At 48.7% G+C, this 23,181-nt stretch overlaps 1 protein-coding gene across 1 annotated transcript in view; it reads right to left on the reverse strand.

The window, feature by feature from the left end:
- Positions 1-23,181, reverse strand: part of gon4la (gon-4 like a) — a gene marked incomplete at its 5' end in the record, with an annotated part of 42,514 nt that overhangs the window by 19,031 nt on the left and 302 nt on the right. Inside the window, 13 exons of the mRNA XM_084459325.1 lie at positions 1,273-1,423; positions 2,701-2,878; positions 4,596-4,682; positions 14,135-14,309; positions 15,039-15,160; positions 15,369-15,409; positions 20,022-20,123; positions 20,486-20,702; positions 21,190-21,351; positions 21,915-22,025; positions 22,402-22,491; positions 22,587-22,631; positions 22,708-22,758. Of these exons, the coding sequence (XP_084315451.1) occupies positions 1,273-1,423; positions 2,701-2,878; positions 4,596-4,682; positions 14,135-14,309; positions 15,039-15,160; positions 15,369-15,409; positions 20,022-20,123; positions 20,486-20,702; positions 21,190-21,351; positions 21,915-22,025; positions 22,402-22,491; positions 22,587-22,631; positions 22,708-22,758 (1,532 nt within the window). The remainder of the gene's footprint in view (positions 1-1,272; positions 1,424-2,700; positions 2,879-4,595; positions 4,683-14,134; positions 14,310-15,038; positions 15,161-15,368; positions 15,410-20,021; positions 20,124-20,485; positions 20,703-21,189; positions 21,352-21,914; positions 22,026-22,401; positions 22,492-22,586; positions 22,632-22,707; positions 22,759-23,181) is intronic.

The raw sequence follows: 23,181 nt of genomic DNA on the forward strand, positions 1-23,181 counted from the left end.
GTGTTGTGTGTATAGTGTGTTGTATGTGTATAGTGTGTTGTATGTGTATAGTGTGTTGTGTGTGTTGTATATATGTAGTGTGTTATAAGGGTACCAGCTCTCAGCGGGGGTGAACAGGGTGAATGTGTGTAGTGTGTATAGTGTGTTGTGTGTGTTTTGTGTATATGTAGTGTGTATATGTAGTGTGTTATAAGGGTACCAGCTCTCAGCGGGGGTGAAGAGGGTGAATGTGTGTATTGTAGTGTGTATAGTGTGTTGTGTGTGTAGTGTATATGTAGTGTGTATATGTAGTGTGTATATGTAGTGTGTATATGTAGTGTGTATGTGTAGTGTGTTATAAGGGTACCAGCTCTCAGCGGGGGTGAACAGGGTGAATGTGTATAGTGTGTTGTGTGTGTATAGTGTGTTGTGTGTGTAGTGTATATGTAGTGTGTATATGTAGTGTGTATAGTGTGTTGTGTATATGTAGTGTGTTATAAGGGTACCAGCTCTCAGCGGGGGTGAAGAGGGTGAATGTGTATATGTAGTGTGTATATGTAGTGTGTATATGTAGTGTGTATATGTAGTGTGTATATGTAGTGTGTATATGTAGTGTGTATATGTAGTGTGTATATGTAGTGTGTTATAAGGGTACCAGCTCTCAGCGGGGGTGAACAGGGTGAATGTGTATAGTGTGTTGTGTGTGTATATGTAGTGTGTATATGTAGTGTGTATATGTAGTGTGTATATGTAGTGTGTATATGTAGTGTGTATATGTAGTGTGTATGTGTAGTGTGTATATGTAGTGTGTATATGTAGTGTGTATATGTAGTGTGTATATGTAGTGTGTATATGTAGTGTGTATATGTAGTGTGTATATGTAGTGTGTATATGTAGTGTGTATATGTAGTGTGTATATGTAGTGTGTTATAAGGGTACCAGCTCTCAGCGGGGGTGAACAGGGTGAATCCAGGAGTGTGTGTTGTGTGTGTATATGTAGTGTGTATATGTAGTGTGTATATGTAGTGTGTATATGTAGTGTGTATATGTAGTGTGTATATGTAGTGTGTATATGTAGTGTGTATATGTAGTGTGTATATGTAGTGTGTATATGTAGTGTGTATATGTAGTGTGTATATGTAGTGTGTATATGTAGTGTGTATATGTAGTGTTTATAAGGGTACCAGCTCTCAGCGGGGGTGAACAGGGTGAATGTGTATATGTAGTGTGTATATGTAGTGTGTATATGTAGTGTGTATATGTAGTGTGTATATGTAGTGTGTTATAGGGTACCAGCTCTCAGCGGGGGTGAACAGGGTGAATCCAGGAGAGGCGAACAGCGCCGGGTCCAAACTGACCAATGGCAGCAGTTGAGGGTACAGGAAGACGGGCCGGGTGGCGAACAGCCAGGCGAGGGGAGCGGACATCAGAGGGTACCTGCGCACTAGAGACACCACGGGGACAGAGGTGAGGACAGAGACACCACGGGGACAGAGGTGAGGACAGAGACACCACGGGGACAGAGGTGAGGACAGAGACACCACGGGGACAGAGGTGAGGACAGGGACACCACGGGGACAGAGGTGAGGACACCACGGGGACAGAGGTGAGGACAGAGACACCACGGGGACAGAGGTGAGGACAGAGACACCACGGGGACAGAGGTGAGGACAGAGGTGAGGACAGAGACACCACGGGGACAGAGGTGAGGACAGAGGTGAGGACAGAGGTGAGGACAGAGACACCACGGGGACAGAGGTGAGGACAGAGGTGAGGACAGAGGTGAGGACAGAGACACCACGGGGACAGAGGTGAGGACAGAGACACCACGGGGACAGAGGTGAGGACAGAGGTGAGGACAGAGGTGAGGACAGAGACACCACGGGGACAGAGGTGAGGACAGGGACACCACGGGGACAGAGGTGAGGACAGAGACACCACGGGGACAGAGGTGAGGACAGAGGTGAGGACAGAGACACCACGGGGACAGAGGTGAGGACAGGGACACCACGGGGACAGGGACACCACGGGGACAGAGGTGAGGACAGGGACACCACGGGGACAGGGACACCACGGGGACAGAGGTGAGGACAGAGACACCACGGGGACAGAGACACCACGGGGACAGAGGTGAGGACAGAGACACCACGGGGACAGAGACACCACGGGGACAGAGGTGAGGACAGGGACACCACGGGGACAGAGGTGAGGACAGAGGTGAGGACAGAGACACCACGGGGACAGAGGTGAGGACAGAGGTGAGGACAGAGACACCACGGGGACAGAGGTGAGGACAGAGACACCACGGGGACAGAGGAGAGGACAGAGACACCACGGGGACAGAGGTGAGGACAGAGGTGAGGACAGAGACACCACGGGGACAGAGGTGAGGACAGAGACACCACGGGGACAGAGGTGAGGACAGAGACACCACGGGGACAGAGGTGAGGACAGGGACACCACGGGGACAGAGGTGAGGACAGGGACACCACGGGGACAGAGGTGAGGACAGGGACACCACGGGGACAGAGACACCACGGGGACAGAGGTGAGGACAGAGGTGAGGACAGAGACACCACGGGGACAGAGGTGAGGACAGGGACACCACGGGGACAGAGGTGAGGACAGAGGTGAGGACAGGGACACCACGGGGACAGAGGTGAGGACAGATAAACTGACAGAGACTATACTGTAATAGTTAGTAGGATTTGACACTCGTACCGCGTCCCTGTGAGGAGGGCTGGACGGCGGCGGGGCTGTGGTAGGGGAGGGGCTGGAGTCTGAGCTCCTCTAGGAGCGCCAGCGCCCCCTGCAGGTTGGAGGCCCTGAAGACGCTGCGGAAGCCGGGCTGCAGCCCCCTGGACAGCTCCCCGCTCTGGGCAAACGCCTGCAGCTCCGCCTGGGGAAGACCAGGGAGGGTGTGTGTGTCTGTTAACATGGTGTGTGTGTGTTATGATGGTGTGTGTGTCTGTTAAGATGGTGTGTGTGTGTGTGTTATGATGGTGTGTGTGTCTGTGTTAGGATGGTGTGTGTGTGTGTGTTATGATGGTATCTGTGTGTTATGATGGTGTGTGTGTGTGTGTTATGATGGTGTGTGTGTCTGTGTTAGGATGGTGTGTGTGTGTGTGTTATGATGGTATCTGTGTGTTATGATGGTGTGTGTGTGTGTGTGTGTGTGTTATGATGGTATGTGTGTGTTATGATGGTGTGTGTGTGTGTGTGTGTTATGATGTATGTGTGTGTTATGATGGTATGTGTGTGTGTGTGTGTTATGATGGTATGTGTGTGTGTGTTATGATGGTATGTGTGTGTGTGTTATGATGGTGTGTGTGTGTGTGTGTGTGTTTTATGATGGTATGTGTGTGTGTTATGATGGTGTGTGTGTGTGTGTGTTAGAATGGTGTGTGTGTGTTATGATGGTGTGTGTGTGTGTGTGCGTTATGATGGTATGTGTGTGTGTTATGATGGTGTGTGTGTGTGTGTGTGTGCGTTATGATGGTATGTGTGTGTGTTAGGATGGTGTGTGTGTGTTAGGATGGTGTGTGTGTGTGTGTTATGATGGTATGTGTGTGTTATGATGGTGTGTGTGTGTGTTATGATGGTGTGTGTGTGTGTTAGGATGGTGTGTGTGTGTGTGAGGATGGTGTGTGTGTGTGTGTGTTATGATGGTGTGTGTGTGTGTTAGGATGGTGTGTGTGTGTGTTAGGATGGTATGTGTGTGTTATGATGGTGTGTGTGTTATGATGGTGTGTGTGTGTGTTAGGATGGTATGTGTGTGTTATGATGGTGTGTGTGTGTGTTATGATGGTGTGTGTGTGTGTTAGGATGGTATGTGTGTTATGATGGTGTGTGTGTGTGTTATGATGGTGTGTGTGTGTGTCTCACCAGGAACTGTGTGGTAGTGTGATGGTGTGTGTATGTGTGTGTGTGTGTCTCACCAGGAACTGTGTGTTATTGTGATGGTGTGTGTGTGTGTGTGTGTGTCTCACCAGGAACTGTGTGTTATTGTGATGGTGTGTGTGTGTGTGTGTGTCTCACCAGGAACTGTGTGGTAGTGTGATGGTGTGTGTGTGTGTGTGTGTGTGTGTGTGTGTGTGTGTGTGTCTCACCAGGAACTGTGTGGTAGTGTGATGGTGTGTGTGTGTGTGTGTGTGTGTGTGTGTCTCACCAGGAACTGTGTGGTAGTGTGATGGTGTGTGTGTGTGTGTGTGTGTCTCACCAGGAACTGTGTGGTAGTGTGATGGTGTGTGTGTGTGTGTGTGTGTGTGTGTCTCACCAGGAACTGTGTGGTAGTGTGTGTGTGTGTGTGTGTGTGTGTGTGTGTGTCTCACCAGGAACTGTGTGGTAGTGTGATGGTGTGTGTGTGTGTGTGTGTGTCTCACCAGGAACTGTGTGGTAGTGTGATGGTGTGTGTGTGTGTGTGTGTGTCTCACCAGGAACTGTGTGGTAGTGTGATGGTGTGTATGTGTGTGTGTGTGTCTCACCAGGAACTGTGTGTTATTGTGATGGTGTGTGTGTGTGTGTGTGTGTGTGTGTGTGTGTCTCACCAGGAACTGTGTGGTAGTGTGTGTGTGTGTGTGTGTGTGTGTGTGTGTGGTAGTGTGTGTGTGTCTCACCAGGAACTGTGTGGTAGTGTGAGCCTCACTGTGCAGAACGGCCACCGGGCTGGTCAGCATGGTGACCTGGGTGAGCAGCTGGACATGCTGGAGAACACACACACACACACACACACACACCAGGTCAGGTACACACAGACCACACACACACACAACAGGTCAGGTACACACAGACCACACACACACACAACAGGTCAGGTACACACAGACCACACACAACAGGTCAGGTACACACAGACCACACACACCAGGTCAGGTACACACAGACCACACACACACACACCAGGTCAGGTACACACAGACCACACACACACACACCAGGTCAGGTACACACAGACCACACACACACACAACAGGTCAGGTAGCCAGAGAGCAGGAGGAGGAGGAGGAGGAGAGGAGGAGGAGAAAACTACTATAGATCAGCTTAGACATTGTCATGTTTTTATCTAGAAGGCCGTTCTGGTTCATCCCCTCTTATATCAGTCCTTCTAACCAGGAAACAAACAGAAGGCCTTTCTGTTCTGAACCATCTGCATGGAGCAGCAGGATCTCCCTCTGAGTGAAGTTAAAGACATGGTGATTTAAAGACATGGTGATTTAAAGGCATGGTGATTTAAAGACATGGTGATTTAAAGACATGGTGATTTAAAGACATGGTGATTTAAAGACATGGTGATTTAAAGGCATGGTGATTTAAAGGCATGATGATTTAAAGGCATGGTGATTTAAAGGCATGGTGATTTAAAGGCATGGTGATTTAAAGACATGGTGATTTAAAGACATGGTGATTTAAAGGCATGGTGATTTAAAGACATGGTGATTTAAAGACATGGTGATTTAAAGGCATGGTGATTTAAAGGCATGGTGATTTAAAGACATGGTGATTTAAAGACATGGTGATTTAAAGACATGGTGATTTAAAGGCATGGTGATTTAAAGGCATGGTGATTTAAAGGCATGGTGATTTAAAGACATGGTGATTTAAAGGCATGGTTATTTAAAGACATGGTGATTTAAAGGCATGGTGATTTAAAGACATGGTGATTTAAAGGCATGGTGATTTAAAGACATGGTGATTTAAAGGCATGGTTATTTAAAGACATGGTGATTTAAAGACATGGTGATTTAAAGGCATGGTGATTTAAAGACATGGTGATTTAAAGGCATGGTGATTTAAAGGCATGGTGATTTAAAGACATGGTGATTTAAAGACATGGTGATTTAAAGGCATGGTGATTTAAAGACATGGTGATTTAAAGGCATGGTGATTTAAAGACATGGTTATTTAAAGGCATGGTTATTTAAAGGCATGGTGATTTAAAGGCATGGTGATTTAAAGGCATGGTGATTTAAAGACATGGTGATTTAAAGACATGGTGATTTAAAGGCATGGTGATTTAAAGGCATGGTGATTTAAAGACATGGTGATTTAAAGGCATGGTGATTTAAAGGCATGGTGATTTAAAGACATGGTGATTTAAAGGCATGGTGATTTAAAGACATGGTGATTTAAAGGCATGGTGATTTAAAGGCATGGTGATTTAAAGACATGGTGATTTAAAGGCATGGTGATTTAAAGACATGGTGATTTAAAGACATGGTGATTTAAAGGCATGGTGATTTAAAGGCATGGTGATTTAAAGGCATGGTGATTTAAAGACATGGTGATTTAAAGACATGGTGATTTAAAGGCATGGTGATTTAAAGACATGGTGATTTAAAGGCATGGTGATTTAAAGACATGGTGATTTAAAGGCATGGTGATTTAAAGGCATGGTGATTTAAAGACATGGTGATTTAAAGGCATGGTTATTTAAAGGCATGGTGATTTAAAGACATGGTGATTTAAAGGCATGGTGATTTAAAGGCATGGTGATTTAAAGGCATGGTGATTTAAAGGCATGGTGATTTAAAGACATGGTGATTTAAAGACATGGTGATTTAAAGGCATGGTGATTTAAAGACATGGTGATTTAAAGGCATGGTGATTTAAAGACATGGTGATTTAAAGACATGGTGATTTAAAGGCATGGTGATTTAAAGACATGGTGATTTAAAGGCATGGTGATTTAAAGACATGGTGATTTAAAGGCATGGTGATTTAAAGGCATGGTGATTTAAAGACATGGTGATTTAAAGGCATGGTGATTTAAAGGCATGGTGATTTAAAGGCATGGTGATTTAAAGGCATGGTGATTTAAAGGCATGGTGATTTAAAGGCATGGTGATTTAAAGACATGGTGATTTAAAGACATGGTGATTTAAAGGCATGGTGATTTAAAGGCATGGTGATTTAAAGGCATGGTGATTTAAAGGCATGGTGATTTAAAGACATGGTGATTTAAAGGCATGGTTATTTAAAGGCATGGTGATTTAAAGACATGGTGATTTAAAGGCATGGTGATTTAAAGGCATGGTGATTTAAAGGCATGGTGATTTAAAGGCATGGTGATTTAAAGACATGGTGATTTAAAGACATGGTGATTTAAAGGCATGGTGATTTAAAGACATGGTGATTTAAAGGCATGGTGATTTAAAGACATGGTGATTTAAAGACATGGTGATTTAAAGGCATGGTGATTTAAAGACATGGTGATTTAAAGGCATGGTGATTTAAAGACATGGTGATTTAAAGGCATGGTGATTTAAAGGCATGGTGATTTAAAGACATGGTGATTTAAAGGCATGGTGATTTAAAGGCATGGTGATTTAAAGGCATGGTGATTTAAAGGCATGGTGATTTAAAGGCATGGTGATTTAAAGGCATGGTGATTTAAAGGCATGGTGAAATCTATATGGTGAAATCTATATGGTGAAATCTATACTTGTTTTAGAAAGGAGATGCGTCTGAGTTCTGGCAAGGAGTAGTACAAGTGTCAGCTAAATGACTAATGTAAATGTGATTAGTATGGGTAGTTAAAGTTACCCATGCCATGTCTAGCTAAACGGGCCACTAGCTAGCATCGTTAGGCTAGCTGGCTACAAGTGCTAGCTACTGTAGCAGGACAGCTATTAGCTAACATAGCTAGACAAGAGTACAGGCTCAAAGACTTTTGACGACTCCGAAGACGTCATCTTATTTCATTCCGCGTGACTGTTCTCACAGACCCAGAAAAAATTCACCGGATCTACATGAATCACAACAATGACCAATTTTGGCCGAAAGGTGGCAAATTCAAAAGGTCGAATTTCGCCAAAAGGTGGCAAGTTTGCAGCCCTGGATAAAGTAGGTGTAAACCTGGTTAGATAAAGGTTGATGGAGGGATGGAGGACCTGGTTAGATAAAGGTTGATGGAGGGATGGAGGACCTGGTTAGATAAAGGTTGATGGAGGGATGGAGTACACCTGGTTAGATAAAGGTTGATGGAGGGATGGAGGACCTGGTTAGATAAAGGTTGATGGAGGGATGGTGGACCTCCTTAGATAAAGGTTGATGGAGGGATGGAGGACCTGGTTAGATGAAGGTTGATGGAGGGATGGAGGACCTGGTTAGATAAAGGTTGATGGAGGGATGGAGTGGGAGTAGACCTGGTTAGATAAAGGTTAGATAAAGGTTGATGGAGGGATGGAGTGGGAGTAGACCTGGTTAGATAAAGGTTAGATAAAGGTTGATGGAGGGATGGAGTGGGAGTAGACCTGGTTAGATAAAGGTTAGATAAAGGTTGATGGAGGGATGGAGTGGGAGTAGGCCAGGGCCCTGTACTATGAAACAGGATTACAGGGTTAGCGTGATAACTTCAGGTTCAAGCCTGGTTTATCCGTACTACGAAGGTGGCTCACTTTTCACCGTGCTATATCGCCGTGGTAACTTATGCTGGCGAGCTAACCTGCTCCGGGGCAGGTTAAGTTCCAGATTATGGATCAAAACATATGAAGCACTGACCGATCACTTCACTTGGAAAAAGGTATATGGATGTTAAGAATCTATACGGAACTTCAGTGTGCGAATTAAACAATAATCTGCTGTGAGCGAACAGTGAGAGGTTCTTAAGAACACTTTTTACAACCAACAAAACCCTCTTTGGATTTCCCCGATATCATATGAAAAATTACATAATGACAGCTGCTTGAGCCATATTTTGCCTTGTGCATTTACAGTCGTAGACTGTAGGCTATGTATGCACTGGCTTGCGTTTTATTAGTCTACCTGCAGTTTCGTGTAGCCTAGGCTGTGGGTGATGCGGAAAACTATTTTTTATCCAATTGTCAAGTCTTTAATGTTGATTTATTAGACTAGCCTCCCGTTCCTAGGAACAAAGAGAAGAAGGCTACATTTTAATTGAATTGTGATAGCACCAATGCCTGACAATCAATGACGTTATACGATATGATGATGAAATAGGCTACTTTTTCCCCGTAGACTTAGAGCCTACTTCTCCACCTCCAGCTTCACTTTTTACATTTTATTAGCCTGTTTTATCTCTAGTTCCTCTTGTATAGAGACTTCACATTGTCTACTCCAACCTGAAACTATTAAAAACTATAGCCTACATTTGCTTTATTTAAGCGTCCCCTGCCAGTCTAGGGGTTGCAGCTGAAAGAATAAGATATATTGATATAGGCTACAATTGCTTTACACGCCATAAGAATAAGCATAGCCCAATGATCTAGCCTACTCGTGTTCATGTGGAGGATAATGATAAAACGTAGGCAGTATTTTCCCAGCTTTCCTTCCTGTCTTTGGCAGTAGCGACTGTGTTGCACCTATAGTTCATATTTCTATATTATTGCTCCTCTTGTGTAAAATAAGGTGGACGGAACTTGGTTATGCGTATTGTTTGCCTTGTCCATGGCCGTGTCCAAATACCCATGCAGTACTAAGGTATGCGATTGATAATTTTCGAGCAAATACCTCCCATTTTACCGTGAACGCGCTCGTAGCTAGATTGGACCAGCTGGGTAGACTTAACGAGTTGATAGTCACTGTCGTAGTACCGTTTATCCGTGATTGCAGTTGTCCGGTTTACTGGAGCAAGCTAGCGAAAGGTTATCCTGGACATGTTGAACGAGCTTCGTAGTACGGGCCCAGGGTAGATAGAGGAGGGATGTAGGACCTGCTGTACGGGGCCAGGGTAGATAGAGGGTGAGGGAGGGATGTAGGACCTGCTTTACGGGCCCAGGGTAGATAGAGGGTGAGGGAGGGATGTAGGACCTGCTGTACGGGGGCCTGGTTAGATAGAGGAGGGATGTAGGACCTGCTGTACGGGGGCCAGGGTAGATAGAGGGTGAGGGAGGGATGTAGGACCTGCTGTACGGGGGCCAGGGTAGATAGAGGGTGAGGGAGGGATGTAGGACCTGCTGTACGGGGGCCTGGTTAGATAGAGGGTGAGGGAGGGATGTAGGACCTGCTTTACGGGCCCAGGGTAGATAGAGGGTGAAGGAGGGATGTAGGACCTGCTGTACGGGGCCAGGGTAGATAGAGGGTGAGGGAGGGATGTAGGACCTGCTGTACGGGGCCAGGGTAGATAGAGGGATGTAGGACCTGCTGTACGGGGCCAGGGCAGATAGAGGGTGAAGGAGGGATGTAGGACCTGCAGATAGAGGGTGAGGGAGGGATGTAGGACCTGCTTTACGGGCCCAGGGTAGATAGAGGGTGAGGGAGGGATGTAGGACCTGCAGATAGAGGGTGAAGGAGGGATGTAGGACCTGCTGTACGGGGGCCTGGTTAGATAGAGGAGGGATGTAGGACCTGCTGTACGGGGGCCCAGGGTAGATAGAGGGTGAGGGAGGGATGTAGGACCTGCTGTACGGGGGCCAGGGTAGATAGAGGGTGAGGGAGGGATGTAGGACCTGCTGTACGGGGGCCAGGGTAGATAGAGGGTGAGGGAGGGATGTAGGACCTGCTGTACGGGGGCCAGGGTAGATAGAGGGTGAGGGAGGGATGTAGGACCTGCTGTACGGGGGCCAGGGTAGATAGAGGGTGAGGGAGGGATATAGGACCTGCTGTACGGGGGCCAGGGTAGATAGAGGGTGAGGGAGGGATGTAGGACCTGCTGTACGGGCCCAGGGTAGATAGAGGGTGAGGGAGGGATGTAGGACCTGCTGTACGGGGGCCAGGGTAGATAGAGGGTGAGGGAGGGATGTAGGACCTGCTGTACGGGGGCCAGGGTAGATAGAGGGTGAGGGAGGGATGTAGGACCTGCTGTACGGGGCCAGGGTAGATAGAGGGTGAGGGAGGGATGTAGGACCTGCTGTACGGGGGCCAGGGTAGATAGAGGGTGAGGGAGGGATGTAGGACCTGCTGTACGGGGCCAGGGTAGATAGAGGGTGAGGGAGGGATGTAGGACCTGCAGATAGAGGGTGAGGGAGGGATGTAGGACCTGCTGTACGGGGGCCAGGGTAGATAGAGGGTGAGGGAGGGATGTAGGACCTGCTGTACGGGGGCCTGGTTAGATAGAGGGTGAGGGAGGGATGTAGGACCTGTTGTACGGGGGCCAGGGTAGATAGAGGGTGAGGGAGGGATGTAGGACCTGCTGTACGGGGGCCAGGGTAGATAGAGGGTGAGGGAGGGATGTAGGACCTGCTGTACGGGGCCAGGGTAGATAGAGGGTGAGGGAGGGATGTAGGACCTGCTGTACGGGGGCCAGGGTAGATAGAGGGTGAGGGAGGGATGGAGGACCTGCTGTACGGGGGCCTGGTTAGATAGAGGAGGGATGTAGGACCTGCTGTACGGGGGCCTGGTTAGATAGAGGGTGAGGGAGGGATGTAGGACCTGCTGGACGGGCCCACGGTAGATAGAGGGTGAGGGAGGGATGTAGGACCTGCTGTACGGGGGCCAGGGTAGATAGAGGGTGAGGGAGGGATGTAGGACCTGCTGTACGGGGCCAGGGTAGATAGAGGGTGAGGGAGGGATGTAGGACCTGCTGTACGGGGGCCAGGGTAGATAGAGGGTGAGGGAGGGATGTAGGACCTGCTGTACGGGGGCCAGGGTAGATAGAGGGTGAGGGAGGGATGTAGGACCTGCTGTACGGGGGCCAGGGTAGATAGAGGGTGAGGGAGGGATGTAGGACCTGCTGTACGGGGCCAGGGTAGATAGAGGGTGAGGGAGGGATGTAGGACCTGCTGTACGGGGGCCTGGTTAGATAGAGGGTGAGGGAGGGATGTAGGACCTGCAGATAGAGGGTGAAGGAGGGATGTAGGACCTGCAGATAGAGGGTGAAGGAGGGATGTAGGACCTGCAGATAGAGGGTGAAGGAGGGATGTAGGACCTGCTGTACGGGGGCCTGGTTAGATAGAGGAGGGATGTAGGACCTGCTGTACGGGGGCCTGGTTAGATAGAGGGTGAGGGAGGGATGTAGGACCTGCTGTACGGGGGCCAGGGTAGATAGAGGGTGAGGGAGGGATGTAGGACCTGCTGTACGGGGCCCAGGGTAGATAGAGGGTGAGGGAGGGATGTAGGACCTGCTGTACGGGGCCAGGGTAGATAGAGGGTGAGGGAGGGATGTAGGACCTGCTGTACGGGGCCAGGGTAGATAGAGGGTGAGGGAGGGATGTAGGACCTGCTGTACGGGGGCCAGGTTAGATAGAGGGTGAGGGAGGGATGTAGGACCTGCAGATAGAGGGTGAAGGAGGGATGTAGGACCTGCAGATAGAGGGTGAAGGAGGGATGTAGGACCTGCAGATAGAGGGTGAAGGAGGGATGTAGGACCTGCTGTACGGGGGCCTGGTTAGATAGAGGAGGGATGTAGGACCTGCTGTACGGGGGCCTGGTTAGATAGAGGGTGAGGGAGGGATGTAGGACCTGCTGTACGGGGGCCAGGGTAGATAGAGGGTGAGGGAGGGATGTAGGACCTGCTGTACGGGGGCCTGGGTAGATAGAGGGTGAGGGAGGGATGGAGGACCTGCAGATAGAGGGTGAGGGAGGGATGTAGGACCTGCTGTACGGGGGCCAGGGTAGATAGAGGGTGAGGGAGGGATGTAGGACCTGCTGTACGGGGCCAGGGTAGATAGAGGGTGAGGGAGGGATGTAGGACCTGCTGTACGGGGGCCAGGGTAGATAGAGGGTGAGGGAGGGATGTAGGACCTGCTGTACGGGGCCCAGGGTAGATAGAGGGTGAGGGAGGGATGTAGGACCTGCTGTACGGGGGCCAGGGTAGATAGAGGGTGAAGGAGGGATGTAGGACCTGCTGTACGGGGCCAGGGTAGATAGAGGGTGAGGGAGGGATGTAGGACCTGCAGATAGAGGGTGAAGGAGGGATGTAGGACCTGCTGTACGGGGGCCAGGGTAGATAGAGGGTGAGGGAGGGATGTAGGACCTGCTGTACGGGGCCTGGTTAGATAGAGGGTGAGGGAGGGATGTAGGACCTGCTGTACGGGGCCAGGGTAGATAGAGGGTGAGGGAGGGATGTAGGACCTGCTGTACGGGGGCCCAGGGTAGATAGAGGGTGAGGGAGGGATGTAGGACCTGCTGTACGGGGGCCAGGGTAGATAGAGGGTGAGGGAGGGATGTAGGACCTGCTGTACGGGGCCAGGGTAGATAGAGGGTGAGGGAGGGATGTAGGACCTGCTGTACGGGGCCAGGGTAGATAGAGGGTGAGGGAGGGATGTAGGACCTGCTGTACGGGGCGAGGGTAGATAGAGGAGGGATGTAGGACCTGCTGTACGGGCCCAGGGTAGATAGAGGGTGAGGGAGGGATGTAGGACCTGCAGATAGAGGGTGAGGGAGGGATGTAGGACCTGCTGTACGGGGGCCAGGGTAGATAGAGGGTGAGGGAGGGATGTAGGACCTGCTGTACGGGGGCCAGGGTAGATAGAGGGTGAGGGAGGGATGTAGGACCTGCTGTACGGGGGCCTGGTTAGATAGAGGAGGGATGTAGGACCTGCTGTACGGGGGCCAGGGTAGATAGAGGGTGAGGGAGGGATGTAGGACCTGCTGTACGGGGCCAGGGTAGATAGAGGGTGAGGGAGGGATGTAGGACCTGCTGTACGGGGGCCAGGGTAGATAGAGGGTGAGGGAGGGATGTAGGACCTGCTGTACGGGGGCCAGGGTAGATAGAGGGTGAGGGAGGGATGTAGGACCTGCTGTACGGGGGCCAGGGTAGATAGAGGGTGAGGGAGGGATGTAGGACCTGCTGTACGGGGCCAGGGTAGATAGAGGGTGAGGGAGGGATGTAGGACCTGCTGTACGGGGCCAGGGTAGATAGAGGGTGAGGGAGGGATGTAGGACCTGCTGTACGGGGGCCTGGTTAGATAGAGGGTGAGGGAGGGATGTAGGACCTGCTGTACGGGGGCCTGGTTAGATAGAGGGTGAGGGAGGGATGTAGGACCTGCTGTACGGGAACTGGTTAGATAGAGGAGGGATGTAGGACCTGCTGTACGGGGCCAGGGTAGATAGAGGAGGGATGTAGGACCTGCTGTACGGGGCCAGGGTAGATAGAGGGTGAGGGAGGGATGTAGGACCTGCTGTACGGGGGCCAGGGTAGATAGAGGGTGAGGGAGGGATGTAGGACCTGCTGTACGGGGGCCAGGGTAGATAGAGGGTGAGGGAGGGATGTAGGACCTGCTGTACGGGGGCCTGGTTAGATAGAGGGATGTAGGACCTGCTGGATCTGCTGCTGTAGCTGCCGTCTCTGGGGGGGGTCCAGGCGGGGGGTGAAGGGTTGGGGGGTGGGGCGGCACAGACCACGCCTCTTCCTCATCGCCGCCAGCTCCTCCCTCACCGTCTCATACTCCTCCTCCTCCTCCTCCTCCTCACACACCGGCTCTGTCCACCTGCTGGCGTCAGAGGTCAAGGGTCAGGGCACGGGATCACCAGAGCAGTGTTCATTCTGACATCAAATTTCCATTTAGTTCTAGTCATATTTTAGCCATCTGAAATGTTTGTGTTAGTCTAATTTTAGCTGACTAAATAGCATTAAGATTTTAGTCGACTAAATCTACAGTAGATTTAGTCGACAGAAATAGAATGGGTTTACAGTAGTTTAAGTGTAAGGTATTATTTAACCATTTCTCTAGAATTTCCAAACTCATATCCTCCTGGAGGAAACATCTATTAGACTGATGGGCGAAGTTAGTGAATTAAGTTTCTATGCGCTCTCCCTGCCCGTGTTTGAGTTATTATTAAGTTTCTATGCGCTCTCCCTGCCCGTGTTTGAGTTATTATTAAGTTTCTATGCGCTCTCCCTGCCCGTGTTTGAGTTATTATTATTATTATTAAGTTTCTATGCGCTCTCCCTGCCCGTGTTTGAGTTATTTCAGCCTGAGCTACAACTGTCACGGAAATATCAGCCTTCTGATTGGATCTCTTCCCAAATCATCCCTCCATTTGTTGACAAAAATGTCAGTAGATTTCGTCAGCTTTTGTCATCACAAATTATTTTTTATTTAATTATCGTCGTGTGACGATAACTAAATAAAAGTCGTTGATTAATCATTTTCGTCAACATAATTAACAGTGTGTGTTTGTGCACGCGCGTGTGTGTGTGTGTGTACTAGAGTACTAACGGTGGAGGCGGGGCTGGGGTGTTGAAAGTGGGCGTGTCCGAGGCAGGCGCCTCCTCCTGACTCTCCTCCTCTTCCTCGTGACCTTCCTCATCCTGTTCCTGGGAACACAGCTCTTCCTGGAACTGGAAACACATGCACACACACACGCACGCACGCACGCATGCACACACACACACACACACACACACACACACACGCATGCACATACACACACGTACGTGCGCACACACACACACACACACACACACACACACACACACACACAGCAGGGAGAGGTGAAGACAGAGTCAAAATAAAAACATGCCTGCACACACAGAATTTCTCACTTACGGTTTCAAACAGCTCCTCCATCAGCTGATTCACTTCCTTCTCTGGTGGATGGAGAGAGAGAGAGAAGGAGAGAGAGAGAGAGAAGGAGAGAGAGAGAGAAGGAGAGAGAGAGAGAGAGAGACAAAGGGTGCGTTAAGTAGCTGAGTGCTCAGTCAGCGATCAGTGATCAGAATTCACGTAACGGGTTGCTCAGTTACACTAACCGAGCTGCTCAGGGCACAAGTGAGCAGTTTTGAACTATGATCTGTCTGAGCCACGTCATAATCATCATCACTGAACAAAAACATAAAATAAAGATGGATGCCAAAAGGATGCTGGTACGCCTGTTGGATGGCAAAATAAATGCATCCGTTTTTGTAACCAAAGAAGAACTTTGACGTATAAAAAGGGAGATAGGATGGTAGATATGAAGGTAAATAAATAACATTACATTTAAATTCCATTTTGATAATTTGCCGACATTAGCCAACATTGTAACGGCAAGGATGTTTCTCGGCGGGTCAAAAAAATGTACCGTATTGGAGCTACGTTAGCTAACGTGACAGAAACACAACAGGTGGTGATTAAAGTTCTTGTCTCCTAGCAACTCAGCGCTGTTAGAGCCGACCGTTAAGTGGGGGAAAAAACGCTCAGCGCTCAGAGTGAGCATTCACTCACTGAACACTCAGCTACTCAACACACCCAAAGACATGATCTGAACACTCAGCTACTCAACACACCCAAAGACATGATCTGAACACTCAGCTACTTAACACACCCAAAGACATGATCTGAACACTCAGCTACTTAACACACCCAAAGACATGATCTGAACACTCAGCTACTTAACACTCAGCTACTTAACACACCCAAAGACATGATCTGAACACTCAGCTACTTAACACACCCAAAGACATGATCTGTTTGACGGTTCAGGATCAAATCACAAACAGACTTACAAACAGCTTCTCCCCTCGAGCCATACGAGAACTGACACTGCCAAACACTGCCAGTAGCTACCAGAACACTGTTTACACTTGGCACTGCACTTTCTATGTATAATACTGTTTTGTGTTATAACACATGGTATTAGCATGGGTATAAAACTGTTTGTTACAGGTAAAAGCTCTTTAAGTATTGACATTTAATTACATTCAGAAAAATTAGACAAGCAGTTAGTGCCTCCATTCCAGGTACAGGACATGTGTCATCACAGTGTCCACTAAAAATCAATACCATGACACAATTTCATCCGATCAACCATAAAACCCGGGGGGACACTATACAATATCTGAAATCCTCCACCTGTTGCCTTGATGTTCTACCTACAGACTTCTTCAAAACTGTATCCAACTGCATGGCCTCTGATTTATTACAAATTGTAAACACATCTCTTCTCTCAGGTGTGTTCCCACAAACCCTGAAAACTGCAGTCATCAAGCCACTCTTAAAAAAGAATAATCTAGACAACTCACAAATGAACAATTATAGGCCCATATCAAACCTCCCATTTCTAAGCAAAATAATTGAAAAGGTTGTTTTCCAACAACTGAATAACTTCCTGGCACTAAGTAATGGCTTTGATGTCTTCCAGTCAGGATTTCGACCACACCACAGCACTGAGACTGCTCTAATTAAGGTATTTAATGACATCCATTTAAACACAGATAATGGCAAAATCTCAGTCTTATTATTACTGGATCTCAGCGCTGCGTTCGACACGGTAGACCACAACATACTACTAGGCCGACTGGAAAATTGGCTGGGAATTTCTGGTACAGTGTTAGACTGGTTTGAATCCTACTTAAAGGACAGGGACTATTTTGTGTCTATAGGCAATTACAAATCTGAGCTGACCAAGGTTATAATAGTTTTGCTTTTTTCATTAGTTTTTATTTTTATATCGTTTTAACTTTTTGTTTTCAATTTCAGTTTTGATTAGTTTTAAAGCAGGTTTGCTAGTTTAGTTAATTTTTTATTTTTTGAAAATGCTTAGTTTTAGTTTAGTTTTTATTAGTTTCAGTATTAGTTTTAGTTCTTTTTTCTTCTGCGCTAGCCTTGTGAGACCATCCTGATCTCGTGAGCTCATATTATTTCACTCGGTGTGAAACAAACCATCTGGCGATCGTCAGGTTACTTCTGCGCAGGGACACAGCTAAAGAACATGGAGGACAGATTTCATATCCACCCAAAATACTAGGCTTATGTATGAAATGAAAAAGACTAAAACTAAGGACATTTTCTCAATAACTTTTGTTTATTTTAGTTAGTTTTGTAAACACACAATACAGTTTTAGTTAGTTATCGTTTTTTTGTAAAGTCTAGTTTTTATTTTTATTTTAGTTAACTAAAATGTTTTTTCACACCTAGTTTTCGTTTTTTAGTTAGTTTTCGTTAACTATAATAACCTTGGAGCTGACAAAAATGACCTGTGGAGTTCCCCAAGGCTCCATCCTGGGGCCTCTTCTGTTCAACATTTACATGCTCCCACTAACTCAAATTATGGAAAACAACAAAATATGTTACCATATCTATGCAGGTGACACACAAATTCATATCACCATATCACCAGGAGACTATAATCCCATACAAGCGCTGAGTAAGTGCATTCAACAAATCAATGATTGGATGTGCCAGAACTTTCTCCAAATAAACAAAAATAAAACTGAAGTAATTGTTTTTGGAGCCAAAGAAGAATGATTAAAAGTCAGTGCTCAACTTCAATCAGTAATGCTAAAAACCACAAACGAAGCCAGAAATCTTGGTGTAGTCATGGACTCAGACCTGAATTTCAACAGCCACATTAAAGGAAAATGCTCGTTTTTGACAACCTGGACCTTATTTACGACATATTATAAGAAGTTTGACTCACCGAGATCACTTTTGTGTTGTTCGGAGGCCTGTAGAAGAAATTTAAAATCCAGCGCGAGCCAGTATATCCATGTAATGGCGTCGGACGGGGTAACGGGAATGCAGTTTCTCAAAATCCATTTTCGGCCGCTAAACGGTTGTTTTCATCAATCAGATTGGATGAATCGACAGTTGAGATTCCTCAACGCGAGCCATTGTTGTTTTGGTTTTCAAATACGGGGTCTTTAGCCTCTGTAATATGATCTTTACACGCCTCTCCCCCACTTGCTCCAGCACGCATGCGCACAGGCCAGCGCGCAGACTGGCTATTCTCCGGCTACACTCGCGGCTCAAAACGATATGGACGTCCGTCATATTCTAATTCAATTTCTAGATCCTCTAAATCTGACAAATATTCAGCCATATTGCACACAATATTCTAGGCACCAACAATCCGATCGTAGCGCAGAGAATGTGAGCGCGAGTGTAGCCTACAGACGGAGAATAGCCAGTCTGCGCGCTGGCCTGTGCGCATGCGTGCTGGAGCAAGTGGGGGAGAGGCGTGTAAAGATCATATTACAGAGGCTAAAGACCCCGTATTTGAAAACCAAAACAACAATGGCTCGCGTTGAGGAATCTCAACTGTCGATTCATCCAATCTGATTGATGAAAACAACCGTTTAGCGGCCGAAAATGGATTTTGAGAAACTGCATTCCCGTTGCCCCGTCCGACGCCATTACATGGATATACTGGCTCGCGCTGGATTTTAAATTTCTTCTACAGGCCTCCGAACAACACAAAAGTGATCTCGGTGAGTCAAACTTCTTATAATATGTCGTAAATAAGGTCCAGGTTTCTCAAAAACGAGCATTTTCCTTTAAGTCAATTACAAAGTCTGCCTACTATCACCTGAAGAATATATCAAGGATCAAAGGATTTATGTCCCAGAAGGATTTGGAAAAACTTGTCCATGCATTTATCTTCAGTAGACTTGAAATTAAAAAAAATTAAATACTGCTGTTGGTTTATAAAGCACTGAATGGTCTAGGGCCAAAATATATTTCTGATCTGCTCATATGCTATGAACCATCCAGACCCCTCAGGTCGTCTGGCACAGGTCTGCTTTCTGTCCCCAGAGTTAAAACAAAACATGGAGAAGCAGCATTCAGTTTTTATGCTCCACATATCTGGAACAAACTTCCAGAAAACTGCAGGTCTGCTGCAACTCTTGGTTCTTTTAAAACAAGCCTGAAGACTTTTCTTTTTGCCACTGCTTTCTAAGAGGAGTTATGTTTATCAGTATACTGCACTGTAACTTTTATTCCTGTATTCTATTTGTCCTGCTTTTTGTTTTAAATGTCTATAATGTCTTGCATTTTGTTTTAATGCTTTTAATGTATCATGTAAAGCACCTTGAATTGCCCTGTGGATGAAATGTGCTATATAAATAAACTTGCCTTGCGCTGATGTGAAAGTAAACTTGAAGTTGAAGAGAGAGAGAGAGAGAGAGAGGGAGGAGAGAGAGAGAGTGAGGGAGAGGAGAGAGAGAGAGTGAGGGAGAGAGAGAGAGAGAGAGAGTGAGGGAGAGAGAGAGAGAGAGAGAGAGAGAGAGGGAGAGAGGGAGAGTGAGGGAGAGAGAGAGAGAAAGAGAGAGGGAGGGAGAGAGAGAGAGAGAGAGAGAGAAAGAGGTGGGAGACAGACAGAGAGAATGAGGGAGAGAGAGGGTAAGAGGGAGAGAGAAAGAGGGGGAGAGGTCGGTGTTGAAACCCAGTTAAAGAAGAAGACGGAGATGACTCGTCCTGGCGGTCGCCATGGTGACGTACTGGTAATGCGAACGGCGCGGTCGTTGCGGTAGTCCTCCAGGTCCGGCTCGTCCCTGTCCGCCAGGAAGTTATACTCCGGGTCATCATCATCATCACCTTCCTCTGGGGGGGGGGCACAGATACACTGAGGCGTGTTAGGAACACACACACACACTCACACACACATACACACACACAGATAGTCACACACGCACGCACGCACACACACACACACACACATATTCACACACGCATGCACACACACACACACACACATATTCACACGCACACACACACACACACATTCACACGCACGCATGCAGACACACAAGTACACACACACACATCTCACACACGCACACAGGCGCGCAAACGTGCGCACACCCTCACACACACACACATCTCACACTCACACATACACACACACCCTCGCACACACACACCCTCGCACACACAAACACACACCCTCGCGTCCCTCCTCTCACCATCGTTTTCCGCGTCGGAGCACATGAGTCCCCTCAGCCAATGGGTCCACTCCCTGTCCTCGGGGGCGGAGCCACACTCGTACATGTCGGGCGTGATGTCGGGGGCCTGGAGCTCCGCCTCCAGGCGGCCCATGGGGACGTCCCTGAGAGGACGCTTGGAGCGCGTACGCCAGGCCATCACACTCTCCTCTGACAGGCCCAGGGGCTGGGGGGGAGGCTGGGAGGGAGGCTGGGGGGGAGGGAGGGGAAGAGGCTGGGGGAGAGGGAGGGGGAGAGGCTGGGGAGAGGGAGGGGAGACGCTGGGAGGGAGGGAGGGGGAGAGGGAGGGAGAGAGGCTGGGGGAGAGGGAGGGGGTGAGGGAGGGGGAGAGGCTGGGGGAGAGGCTGGGGGAGAGGGAGGGGGAGAGGCTGGGGGAGAGGGAGGGGGTGAGGGAGGGGGAGAGGCTGGGGGAGAGGGAGGGGGAGAGGGAGGGGTAGACGCTGGGAGGGAGGGAGGGGGAGACGCTGGGAGGGAGGGAGGGGGAGAGGCTGGGGGGGAGGGAGGAGGAGAGGCTGGGGGGGGAGGCTGGGAGAGAGGGAGGGAGAGAGGGGAAGGGAGAGAGGGAGGGAGGGGGAGGGAGAGAGAGAGAGGTTTTTGCGTCACTGTCCTCCAGTGACAGAAAGTGCCAGCGGCTCTGATTGGATTACGGCCAGAGTGGGCGGTACCTGGAAGGGTTCCATGCAGGCGGGGGCGGGGCCTATGGCTAGCTCCTCCTCCACGGCGTGGAGCTTCTCCAGGAAGCTGCTGCTGTCTGGAGGCGGTCTGGTGGGAGGGGCCAGGGGAGGGAGGGGCGGGCCCATGTGGCGTCTCGCCCTGTGACGGAACACCTGGGAGAGGCGGGGTCAGGAGTGAGCATGTGCAGTGTGTGTGTGTGAGTAAGGATGAGTGTGTGTGTGTGTGTGTGTGAGAGTGAGTAAGGATGAGTGTGTGAGTGTGTGTGTGTGTGTGAGAGAGTGAGTAAGGATGAGTGTGTGTGTGTGTGTGTGTGTGTGTGTGAGAGTGAGTAAGGATGAGTGTGTGTGTGTGTGTGAGAGTGTGTGTGTGTGTGTGTGAGTGTGTGTGTGTGTGTGGGTGGGGGTGAGTAAGGATGAGTGTGTGTGTGTGTGTGAGAGTGAGTAAGGATGAGTGTGTGAGTGTGTGTGTGTGTGTGGGTGGGGGTGAGTAAGGATGAGTGTGTGTGTGTGTGTGAGAGTGAGTAAGGATGAGTGTGTGTGTGTGTGTGAGAGTGAGTAAGGATGAGTGTGTGTGTGTGTGTGTGTGTGTGTGTGTGGGGGGGGGGGTGGGTGTGTGTGTGTGTGAGGGTGAGTAAGGATGAGTGTGTGTGTGTGTGTGTGAGAGTGAGTAAGGATGAGTGTGTGTGTGTGTGTGTGTGTGTGTGTGTGTGTGCTACCTGCATGGGGCTGCAGCTGTCGTCATCATTCTCTGGGTGGAACCTGAAGACCCCTGCTCTGCTTCCTCTAGGAGACGAGGCCGTGCTCTCCATGTCACTCTCCTGGAACGTCTGACACGCAGAGATACACGCACACACACGCAGAGATACACACACACACACGCAGAGATACACACGCACACACGCAGAGATACACACACACACACACACACACACGCACACGCAATTTAGCATTTATATCCTTGTGGGATCCCTAAACCAAACCCTAAACTTAGCATTTGACCCCTAACCCTAAACCTAACCATAACTGTAAACCAAGCCCTAAACCCTAACCCTTTACCCTAAAATGAACGCTAACCTTATGGGGCCCATCAAAATGGCCCCACAATGACATATTTTTCTTGTTTCACTATCCTTGTGGGACATCTGGGAACACATGCTCATGTGTATGTCTTGCCAAACTGGAGTTCTTCAAACAGTTTCTCACATCTGTCTCGTCCTCCTCTTCCTCTCCAGGATGGTACTCTTCATCGGACGAGTCCTCCTCCTCCAGGGGAATGTCCACAAACTGGGGCGCCTTCCAAACACACAAACACCTCACTCATCTCTGGTGCATACATGTGCCATGCTCTAAGTCAGGTAAGGCCTGTTTGTTTCATGCTATTCTGATACCTCACTGGCTTTCTTGATGGGAGAGATGTTCCACGCGGGGATGACCTGAGAGAGAAATCAAACAGACTATTAAAAAAAACAGACCTGATAAACATGCTACGACTTCAGATTGAAAACTCACCACTCCTTTCTCCACCACCTCCTTGAGTTTGGAGCGGGTCATCTTAGGCTCCTGGGAGAGAGAGAGAGAGAGAGAGAGAGAGAGAGAGAGACAGAGAGAGAGAGAGAGGGAGAGAGAGAGAGACAGAGAGAGAGAGAGAGAGAGAGAGAGAGAGAGAGAGACAGAGAGAGAGAGAGAGAGAGAGCGAGAGAGGAGGTTGAGAGAGAGAGAGAGCGAGAGAGGAGGTTGAGAGAGAGAGAGAGAGAGAGAGAGGAGGTTGAGAGAGAGAGAGAGAGAGAGAGAGAGAGAGAGAGAGGTTGAGAGAGAGAGACAGAGAGGAGGTGAGAGAGAGAGAGAGAGAGAGAGAGAGAGAGAGGAGGTTGAGAGAGAGAGAGAGAGAGAGAGAGAGAGGAGGTTGAGAGAGAGAGAGAGAGAGAGAGAGAGAGAGAGGAGGTTGAGAGAGAGAGAGAGAGAGAGAGAGAGAGAGAGAGGAGG

The sequence above is a fragment of the Borostomias antarcticus genome, assembly GCF_949987555.1.
Source record: "Borostomias antarcticus genome assembly, chromosome: 27".
Taxonomy (NCBI): domain Eukaryota; kingdom Metazoa; phylum Chordata; class Actinopteri; order Stomiiformes; family Stomiidae; genus Borostomias; species Borostomias antarcticus.